Genomic DNA, 11,005 nt, shown 5'->3' with positions numbered 1-11,005 from the left:
CTGTAAATACAGTAACAAGTGGGCATTGTACATTTTTAAAACGTTCTTTGGACGTTTTAATAAAATTTAAACCTAATAAAAACGTCCAAAGAACGTTTAAAGAACATACCGTGCCCACTGGGTGTAGTCCAAAATTTTGACACTGCAACATTGCGGATAGCATACAACTTTTGCCATGAGTGGTTAACTGTCTCATGTCAACATTAGACAGTTAACCACTCATACAACTTTGCAGATCTGTAGACTTGAGTGATAGCAAATACGTGGGAGCTATGTAGAGTTAAATTAAAACATATAAATAAAAGTGTTTATGTTTTTATCTAATTGAAAACGCAATGTATAAAAAAAACAAAACATTTTGTGCTAGTTAACTTACAAATATGAATTAAGTTGCCTTTGTTATTCATGTGTGAATTAGTAAAATAAATAATGTTGAAATTTATAATAAATTATCTTATGTCTTACCTGACCTAATTAAAAACCTTTGAGAGCCTTTCCATAAGTTGAGTAACGGATACGTGCATAACTTTCAGTTAGATACCATCTTGAAGCATTTAAACCTGATTATTTATTTTAACCAGGCAAGTAATTATTTATTCTGCTTTTTGAAGCATTGTATGTCGCTTTTGTTTGAACTGAGGTTGAATACTTCCTATTGTTATTTCTAAAGTTTCGAAATATATCTTCTTAGAAAAAAGGTAGATATTACTAATGTAGGTGCTTTGACTTCAAAAGAAGAGGTACTTTGCGGTGACAAGTAAAGTAAACTTTTTCAGTTAAGCAATTTCTTTTTGATTTCAAGACAATTATAAAATAACTGAAACAAACTTTTAGATAAGACTGATTTTAACGCAATTAATGTTCTTTCAATAACACTTTAATCTTCAAAAGGCAAAAGTGTTGACTTTTGCAAACATTGTAGTAAATTATCAACCATACTGAAAATAATCTTCCCAAGACCAATTCCATAAAAAAAAGAGAATTAGTCCATTTGTGCTGAAACTTTTTCTATTCATGCAACTATCTTTCTGTCCTTTGTCTCAGATTTAGTTTTTTCCCAGACAACTTGTAGAGTTTTCGTAACTTTTAGAAATGGAATAAAATAGCTTTTAACATTCTAAAAAAATCTTTTAACATTCTAAAATTTTCCAATTTAATATTTTGAAAGTATGTTTGTATTTAGGAGTTTTTTTATTATCAATTCTGTTATTTCATGAACAGTATTCAGAGAATTTTTCATGGTGATAATAGTTTTGAGGGTTTCTTGTACTGCCAAGTTCAAAGCATGATTATACAAGTGCAATATACTGCTTTGGGTTCAAGGTCACATATTTTTTTTCTTGATTTACTACTTACTTTTGCTTTAATATCAACTCTTGATTTACTATTTCCAATGAGTCTGGTACTGTCATAAAACTGACCAAGAAAGTTGATTGTTAAAAGATTCTTTTGTATAAGAACATCTTTACTAGTTTTTTTTAAGTCAATAGAACACTGTTTAACGCTTTTACGTGATATAGTGTCTGTAACTCAATTCATACAATAAACTAAAAAAACCACAGAGTAAAATGTAGACAGGATAAAAAACTGTGATAAATAGTTTGTAACATACACTTTTGTTTTATTCAGAAACCACATTTTTGAGACGTTTTAGCATTTTATCGCAAAAGTATAAAAACCTGAAAATGCAATTTTTAGCTTCTTAATCAAAAAGAAGTTTGGAAATGTTTTACAATAAGCTTTTTTAAATCCAAAATAATTGACATTTCAATCTGAAACTTTGGAAATGTTTTAAAACACATTTAAAAAAAAATCTAAATCTGAGAGAGTTGCGCAAGAACATAACCTTTGAGAACCTTAGACCTCGCAGAACTGCTCATTGATAAAACAAATGAATTAAAAGAAAGCAAAATAAATAGTAAATGGAGCTTATACAATTTATTTTTCTCTCAATTACATTCAGTTGTTTAAACACTTTCTTATACAAATAAAGCTTTTTTTTTTTTTTGCTCAGTTCGCAATTTCGTACCTGCTTTTATGAGTTTTATCACGTGTTGTTTTCATTTTTAAGCTAATGAGATAAAATGATTTTTTATTTTCCTTTTCTTTTAAAATTTTAAAAGAGAAAATAAAATAAGATCTGGTTATCTTCTAATGCTTCCATAATTACAGCATATCTATTGTCAATAGACCTCACCCAATGGGCACAGCACGTTTTTAAAACGTTCTTTGGACGTTTTTATTAGGTTTAAACCTTATAAAAACGTCTAAAAAATGTTTTAAAAACGTACCGTGCCCACTGGGCAATGAGAGATTTTTTAGCGCTTTAGGATTTCGTAATGACTAATGCAAGTTGGCCACAATTGACAAAAACCATCAATCTTATGCGAGTTTATTACTATATAGTAGTAAACTCGTGGAAGATTGTATAGAATCTGTAACATATATTACATATTTTATTCTCGTTTGTAATAAAAAGCCTTCAAGTATCAAGTTAATTGAAAATATTTTGGAATGTTCCAAATTTTAATTTGACAAGTTTAAAAATTAATTAAATATTTTTTTGTTTGTTTTTTTGTCTTTATCCTGTATACTTCATAAATTTTTGAATATTGATTAGTTTATAAAAAAGTGGAAATTTTTTTATTCCAATTAATAAAAAAAATAAAAACATAAAATTTTTGAAGCTTAAATTTGGCCTACGCATAAGATATATATTCCAGCTTTATGGTAAAGTAATGTCTATTTTCATATTAATGATATGATTCTGGACCACTGGGCAGTGACGTCAATATGAAAATATCTGATTCATTTTTTCTCTATACTGATAAAAAAAGAAAAGACTATAAAAAACGTCAAACCAAATAATCTACGAATCAATATTCAAAGCCAAGCCGATTGTTGGCGGGTGATATATTTTAGTATAACAATCCATTTAGCAAATGTGAGAAATTTTTAATCAAATTAAACGATTTAAATACGTTTATTTTTACAATAAAAAACGTATCGTGTGTAAGTATTTGTGTATATGTATTAATCTTATTGTGTGTATGTACTAATCTCATTGTCAACATTGTTAAAACTTTGTTTTTTAATATTAAACTAATAAAAATTGCGAATTTTACAGTCGGTTCTGTAAGTACCAAATAAACTTTAAAAGAAAAATTAATAAACACGTACTTTATATAAATTAATACTTATATGGTTTTTCGTCAGAGTTTGCCAAAAATGAAATAAAAAACAGAACAAAAATTATTTTTTGAATTTGTAAAATTAGTCCATTTTCATTTCCACCCTAAGTTATTTATATTAATTAACTAAATTAAATTTTACAGAGTACCAAAAAGATAATAAAGCTTTTTTAAAAGGTTGTTGAGATTTCAATCTTTTTTTAGCGTCGATAAAAAACTATTTTTGCCAAATCAAATTTAGTTTAAAAGTTATCTTGTCTAATATGAAAGCAAATTTAATGCTGTTTTAATGCTTGCGTAATGCAGCAAAAAACTATACGCAAACCTATTGCGCAAAAATTAAAAAAAAAAAAAAGCATTTTAATCAAGTAAAAGTTGTTAACATATAAACAACGCGGATCTTGATGTTTGCTTTCAGCAAAATAATTATTGCTATAATTGATTATGTATCTTAAATGTCTCTGCTTTCTCTCTTTATTCTCTGCATTTTTTAAATTTGTTTTAAATGCCAATTGATTATCATATAAAATTACACATTATCGTAAGTAAATAATTAATACTCAATTTGTGTAAATAGTTGTTTGAGCGGAGTAAACTTTTGAACTCCTTTTTTTCGTGAACGACGGTTAAGATTTTTTTATTGGCTTACGTCCAATAAAACTTATTTTAGAAATTGAGAGGATATTGATAATATTGAGAGGATTTAGTTTGATTGCTAGTTTGTCAATCTGACTAAATTTGTACAGAGAGTGTGGTTAAACTTAAACATTGTATCTGTGAAAGCAAATTTGTATTTTAAAACCATGGTTTGAGTTATTGCGTTTTGACATTTGAAACATTGAGTAATCGAAAAAGTATTACTCACTTCCTTAACACGAGTTTACTTAAACCCACATTTTTTTCAAGTTTTTTTAAATTTAAGTCATTGATAAAAATATCAATGTTTAATTCAAGCTAATCAATTTAAAAATAAATTAATAATAAATATATTTTTTGATTTTTTAAAAAGCGGGCTAATGTTACTTTGGGTTAGTTGGGTTAGTGTTTCTTTGAGCCAAGGCCGGAATAAGGGTCTTGGGGGCCGGAAGCCGAAAAATATTTGGAGCCTCATTCCTAAAAAAGTGTATTTAAAAATTAATGCAAAAAATTTAAGATTACTTTTTTATCTAAATAGAAACTTTTCTTGCTTTCACATTTGAAAATCAACGTTGGGAAAAACTGATTCTAACTTATTCCTACGATATGCTTGTAAACATTTAAGTGCTGATATATTCTTCTCATTTGCCATGAACTTGGAAAACTGGATAATTTCATCAGGGAATTGCGTATCTAAGTCTGAAGGATAAATCGTATACAAGGATTTGGCAGCAGCAACAATGATAGGAACGGTCATGATCTGAAAACTAGTTAGAAAATCAAACTTTCTCTCTGCTGGCTCGTAAGCAAAAAGCCTTTCTTTTAAGCACATTCTCAACTTGTCTATGATTGGGAAAAAATACTTGATTTTAAATTTTTCATTGCCACTAAGAACCGCTTCATTTTTGCTATTTTCACCAAACTCTAATTTGCGCGTCTTCTTTCTTTTATTTTAATGCTTGTACTGATTAGGAATAATGCTTGAGAACCTTTTAGCGCTTCTCGAATGTCGAGAAAGTTTTCACAAACTGACGTCACATATTCCAAATGAGATTTAAGTAATCGAACACCAAGATCCAGATCTGCAGTTTTATCCTGAAGTTTCATACTAGTAGCATCAAATATTAACATTATTCTGTGCCATAGCTCCGTCATAAAAGCAACATACAAAGTTTTCATTTTTTTTAAAACTGCAGTGGCTTCGTTTTGTGTCTGACGTTTTACATCTTTATCCAGAATAATTGATTCTAATGTCTCAAAGATATGATTATAATTTGAATGTAAAACTTTAGTAGAAATGGCTCTTGCTGACCATCTTGTCCCACTCAGGCCTTTAATGGTAACTTTCCTGTCCTTTCCAGCACCACCTACAAGACCTGAACAAACTATCTGCCATCTGTGAGTTGAAGAAGCACAGAAGTTATACAGCGATTGGAGAAACCCAAAGAAATTAGATGCAGCCTCACAGCTGTCAACAGCATTTATGCCAACTAAATTTAGAGAATGTCCTGCACAAAGAATAAATTCAATGTTTGGGTTCTCATTTTTCAGTAGTGCTTGCAGGCCTTTGTATTTTCCTGACATGTTACATGCTTTGTCGTATGACTGACCACGAGCATCTTTAATGTTTAAGCCAAGCTTATCTAATGTTTTCTTGACAGCATCTGCCATAGCCTTTATGCTATGTCCGCATGAAGATTCAAACCCAATAAATCTTTCTTCCACAACAGCTTTCTCGCTCACATATCGAATGATTATTGCAAGTTGGTCACAGTGTGAAGTGTCAGTTGATGAGTCAACAATCAGTGAAAAGTATTTAGCACTGGCAATTTCGCTGCAAATGGAATCCAGAACCTTTTTTGCCATAAAGAAAACAATTTCTTTATAACTTGTTGATGAAATGTATGAAACATTTCCTCTGTCCTGGTTTCCTCGGCTTTCTAAGTGTTTAGCAAGGAATGGATCAAATTCTCCAAGGCCCCGAGAACATTTCCATTACTGAAGTCACCTATTTCTTTTGAATCACCTCTAAGAGCTAGACCTGGACTGCACAAAAACTTCAAGCATTCAACAACTCTTCTCAGAACTTCCCTCCAGTAACGTTTTTCATTCTCCAACTGCTGTTTTAAATGAATATCAATTTTTCTTTTTAATGTAACTTTTCCAAAATAGCACTGGACTGCATCAGAATGCTGCTTGCTTTGTTCGTGTCTATGTATAGAACGCAGTTCATGTGCCCAGTTGTTGAACCCAGATCTGAAATTGTCGTCTGAATCTTGAAAAAGCGAGCAGAAGAAACAAAATATTTCTCCTGTGGATGATGAATAAATAAGCCAGTCTCTCTTTCGAATTTCGCCATTTTTCAACTTAAAAGAAAAATAGATATGAGAGCAGCACCTTATTTTGGTGTTTGTTACTTTTTTAGATTTTTCAAAACTTTTGTCTTCAACATTTTGATCAGGAATTTCTTTTATAGAAACCCAATAGCGCTGTGCTTCGTTCAAATCCGTCTACAATGCTGGGTCTGATTGACATATTAACAAACTGGACTAAAACAAAAAACAACGGTGCAGCTTAAGTTAACCATTAAAGATAATAATACGTTTAATAATATTACTCATAACAAAAATAATAACAATAATAATAATAATAACAATAACAAAAGAAATAATGATAATGGTAATAACAATAATAACAATAAATTTAAATATTTATTCCTTCCTCTAAATTCCAAGGTATTCTTACATTGCCATATGACACATTTGGATAACACCGATACTTTGTTCACTGAAGAATTATCTGTTACGTTCTGCAATTGTGAACTTTCTGCAGTTGGGTTTGATTCAGTTGACAAACATTTATCCTTCTCTAATGCGATATCAAGATATCGGAAAAAATTAGTCAATTTTGGGATGTTTTTTGGCGGACGTGTAATCGGCGCACCCCCCCCCCCCTAAATTCGGTAACTACCGATAATTTACGAGTGTGATTTGTTTTGAAATTTATTGTTTAATAAAATATAAAATGATTGGTGGAAAATAGTTTCGGAATTTAGAAATTCCGAAATCACGTTTTTATTTCACTTTATGTTAACTTCTCAACGCTTTGAAGATGTCTCCTTTTTAATGTTGTATGCTGTCTGTCACATTTATTTTTTTACAGTTTGCGTTTTAAATTTCCGCTTAGATGTTTTCTGTACATTATTGTCCAATTATTGCAAAAATAATTGTAATCTTAATTTATAATTCTTTAGTGGTAATAAAAAAAGAAGTATAAAACTAATACTTCAAAAAATATATAAAATATTTAATACATATTTACCGATTAAATATAAACAAATATAAACAAAATACAAGCAACTATTAATTTAAGTGATATTATTTGTTCTCAAATAAAATAAAAAATTCAAATCAAAATGTCAATTCGCATTTCTTGATAAATAATTAAGCAGTTTAGCATTTAACTTGTATCCGTTTATTTCACTTTTTCAAGTAAGTAAAAAAAGATAAAAATTGTTCGAACTTTTATCCAAACAGTTCGAACGTGTTCGAACTTTTTTTTAAAAGTTTAGAGTTTTTATTTTTAGTTACATGAGAAATTAATGGAATTAATTTGATTAGAAATTATCAAAATTAGTTTCCTTAGAAATTAATAAAATTAATTTAGAATGTCAAGTCATATATAATAAAAAAATAATATAAACGTTAAAAATCGGGGGCCCCACTGATACCCTAATTTTGGGGGGCCGGGCGCCTAGGCTCCCAGGAACTCAGGTTAATCCGGCATTGCTTTGAGCCATTTATATTTGTTTTACTGTTTTGTTTCATTTACTTGCAATTTACTTAAGGAAATATCTCCATAATGTTACTTACAATTAAATTAAGGAAATACCTCCGTAAAGTTAAAACAAATACTAACTTTAAATTTACTAAAGGAAATACCTCAATATATTAAAAAAAAGCTACTTTGATTTATTTACAGTAGAATAAAGAACTGAGTTCGTAAAAAAATTTTTTGCATAAATAATAGATGTTTTGTACTATATTAAATAGTTATTTGTTAAAAACAATAATTACATAGCAAGGTATCTACTCTATACAAATGTTTACTTTTAAAAATCATTATGTTTTAGTCAAAGTAAAAGACGCACTTTTTTATATTCACTATAAGATGTCTGATCATTTATATATTCACTGTTAGATTACTTATATATTCACTGTTAGTTTCACTAGAGATAATACATTTAATTCTTTTTTGTTTCTGAAGCGCTTTAAGGGCATTTTTGACTAGTATAACTGACTAGTATATTCTGGTACCGAGTCTTAGCGTTCTAATGTTGGAAGTTCGAGGTCAGCATGATTGTTATTCAAATGACTAAAAACTTTTTAGGAAATAATAGGTTCTATATTAAGACTATTTTTATGTTCTATATTAACTATTTGATAAGAGGTTCTATATTAAGAAGAAAAAGGTCGAAATTTATAAAAACCTGATTTTAAACTTTCAACCTTAGTCTTTTTTACTATTTCCAGAAGTTTTTTTAGAAGTAATAAAAATCATTCTTTTGGAAGTGTTGTGGATTTTTTCACCTGCAAGTGATTATTTTCACGAAGTCAAATTTCCAATCGAACCCCGGTATATCTTTTTGGAATTCGAATTTAATGGACGTCAGTTTTAGCGCTATTTCAGTAAAAGAAAAGTGGTATATTGAAAAAGAAAATTAGTAAAACCAATAGCTACCTAAACTAGAACGTGATATTAATTAACTTTTACTCATCTGTAGCAGACAGAAACTTTACTTACTGTTAATGGTGCTAACTCTTTAAAGCTTTAAAATTTTTTATAATTAACTGCTCAAAGTTTAAGGTAAACAGTTCACAATAGTTGTCAAGCTACGCAGTCGAGCTACACAGTCGACAAATGCAGCCGTGGTAATGCTTTGAACTAAAATACATCAACTTCCGTAAAGTGCTTGTTTTAAAAGCAAGAGATTCAGGGCTTGATGTGAGCTCTAGGCATATTTATAACCATCAGTAGCACTATAAAAATGGCAGTGATATGTGACATCATGACCGCCGCAAGAATGGAGTCACTGAGTATTTTTACCCAGACGCAGGTTATGAAGGATTGCACTTTAGCCAAAAAATTTTTTTTTGTTTAATTTAAGTTTTATTAAAATAGATTTAATGGTCAGTAAGAACTTTTTTCGTTAAGCTTCTTGTTCGTTAAAAATAAATATCTTCGATACCCATTAACTCACAGCTCACTAAAGTAATGAGTTAATTGGGTCAGCAGTTCAGTATGTCAAAAAAACAGAGTTATCCAAATATGTACAAAAGAGTAGAAGGACTCATACAAAAGAAACTTTAAGCTTTCTACATGCTATGCAACGTTGCTATGCAACGCTCATAATCTTAATCTTGGTATTTATTCCGCTGAATCTTCTTTGGAAGTGAAAAGAACTATTTTAGCCGGGTTTAGTATCTTTACAATCTAGTAGAAGTTTAATATTTAGTGGAAGTTCTATTTGACAAAAAAGTCATAACAAAGACGACTTGTTTGTCCCTTTATCAAACCTCAAAAACTTGATAGATCGCATAGAGGCTGTAAAGCCGTTGGTTAAACACCCAAGGGAAATCTTCAATACCAGTGCAGAAGCTTTGTAATCTTAATTTAGCAGCTGATCAATCGATCACCTTCTAGTTCAAACCTCTTGAAACAATAAACTTTGTCAGTGTCTTATTTCAATCAAATGAAGCTTATGAAGACCCTTTATTGATGATCAACCTTCTTGGTTTAACTTTATTATAAATGCTTATTTATTAAAGATAGTATTTTAAATAAATACTATCTTTAATAATAGAGCGGCGTCAGAGTACTTATCAACTTCCATAAAATTTCCAATTGTCAAATTTTATAAAAAATCTCTTGATAATCTTGACAATTATCACGGTATCGTACCTAACTTGAAAAAGTTTTTTCAAATATGTTTTCATGGAAGTATGTCCACAAGTATCAGATAGCCACTCTCATTAATTTGGTTTCAAGTAAATAGCTCCACAATTTATGCTGAGATCCTTTTTGAGTGAAATAATACAGCCCGACAAAACTTATCAAATAAAGCATAAATAATGTCTTCGATAGCTGTAGCTAATACTTGTTGTTTGAAAAACTTTGTTTCAACAATTGTTACAATAATTGGAGTGTGCTAATATATCTTGAAAATAAATCAAACAATTTCCTTTTGTTTTAAGGAGTGCTACAACGATCCATTTTCTTGCCACATTCATACAATATCTACACTGAAAGTATATCAAGTCAAATTGTTTCAGATTGCAAAGTTGGAGCAACAGCAAGTGGTATGAACACTTTCACTATATCTTATGCAGACTATGTAACCTTACAAAGTCCTACTCTTTTTGGACTACAAGAGTTGGTTAACAAAGTTTAGACGCTGCAAAAACCCTTATATTAAAAGCACTGAAAAATCGAGTTTATTACATCCGGTTAAAGTTCAGTTACAAAAAATACAATTCAAACTAACAATTCTTCCCTACACCTCTTTTATAAACTAAAACAACTCGGGTTCCTATAGAATAATCAAGACCAGACACATATACAAATATAGCAACACTTCAATCAGCAAATGTTATTTAATTTTAATCTGTCACCAGAGCTCTTATAAAATCTGGAATTCGCTCTTGTCAACCATTATCTATAGTACATTTGTTCAAATTTCTGGTACTGAATTTATCATTGAAATTTGTAGTTGTAACAACACATTTTTTAATAAAGTGGTTGCTGTCGAACGATCAGCATTAAAATTCGTTTTTAGCATACCAAAGCACTACTAAACTTATCATCATTCCATCTTTAAAATTAATGAAATGTCTACCATCTTTATTCGAAGTAAATTAAATCTATTTATCAGGCTACTAATCCAATGGGCACGCAGATGTCCATAGGACGTCCAAGGACGACAAAAATGGTCCGTTCGGACGTCCATTCGACGTACTAAATGAAACAACTTTCGTCAGTCCATTTCGGACCTCTAAAGTACGTCCAAAGACGTCCAAAACTGTCTGCTCGGAGGTCCACAATAGTCGCTATTGGAAGTTTAATTTTTTCCATTCATTTGACGCTTAATTTTATTCAGCTTACACTCATACCAACTCCAT

At 30.0% G+C, this 11,005-nt stretch overlaps 2 protein-coding genes across 2 annotated transcripts in view; both read right to left on the bottom strand.

Annotated features, from left to right (window-relative positions):
- The window catches only part of LOC100207643 (uncharacterized), a 13,251-nt gene extending 11,375 nt beyond the window's left edge, over window positions 1–1,876 (bottom strand). Inside the window, exon 1 of the mRNA XM_065793073.1 lies at window positions 466–1,876. The gene's annotated coding sequence lies outside the window, so the exon portion shown is untranslated. The remainder of the gene's footprint in view (window positions 1–465) is intronic.
- Window positions 1,877–5,767: 3,891 nt separating this feature from the next.
- On the bottom strand, window positions 5,768–11,005 carry LOC136078649 (zinc finger MYM-type protein 5-like). Its single transcript, XM_065794433.1, has 2 exons — window positions 10,997–11,005; window positions 5,768–6,193 (listed from the first exon to the last, which is right to left on the bottom strand). The coding sequence occupies exons 1-2, from the start codon at window positions 11,003–11,005 to the stop codon at window positions 5,768–5,770; spliced, it is 435 nt and encodes a 144-aa protein (XP_065650505.1).

Source organism: Hydra vulgaris, chromosome 03 (assembly GCF_038396675.1).
Source record: "Hydra vulgaris chromosome 03, alternate assembly HydraT2T_AEP".
In the NCBI taxonomy this organism is placed as follows: domain Eukaryota; kingdom Metazoa; phylum Cnidaria; class Hydrozoa; order Anthoathecata; family Hydridae; genus Hydra; species Hydra vulgaris.
The sequence above is the reverse complement of the archived record's forward strand: the minus strand, read 5'-3'. Positions and strand labels throughout refer to the sequence as shown.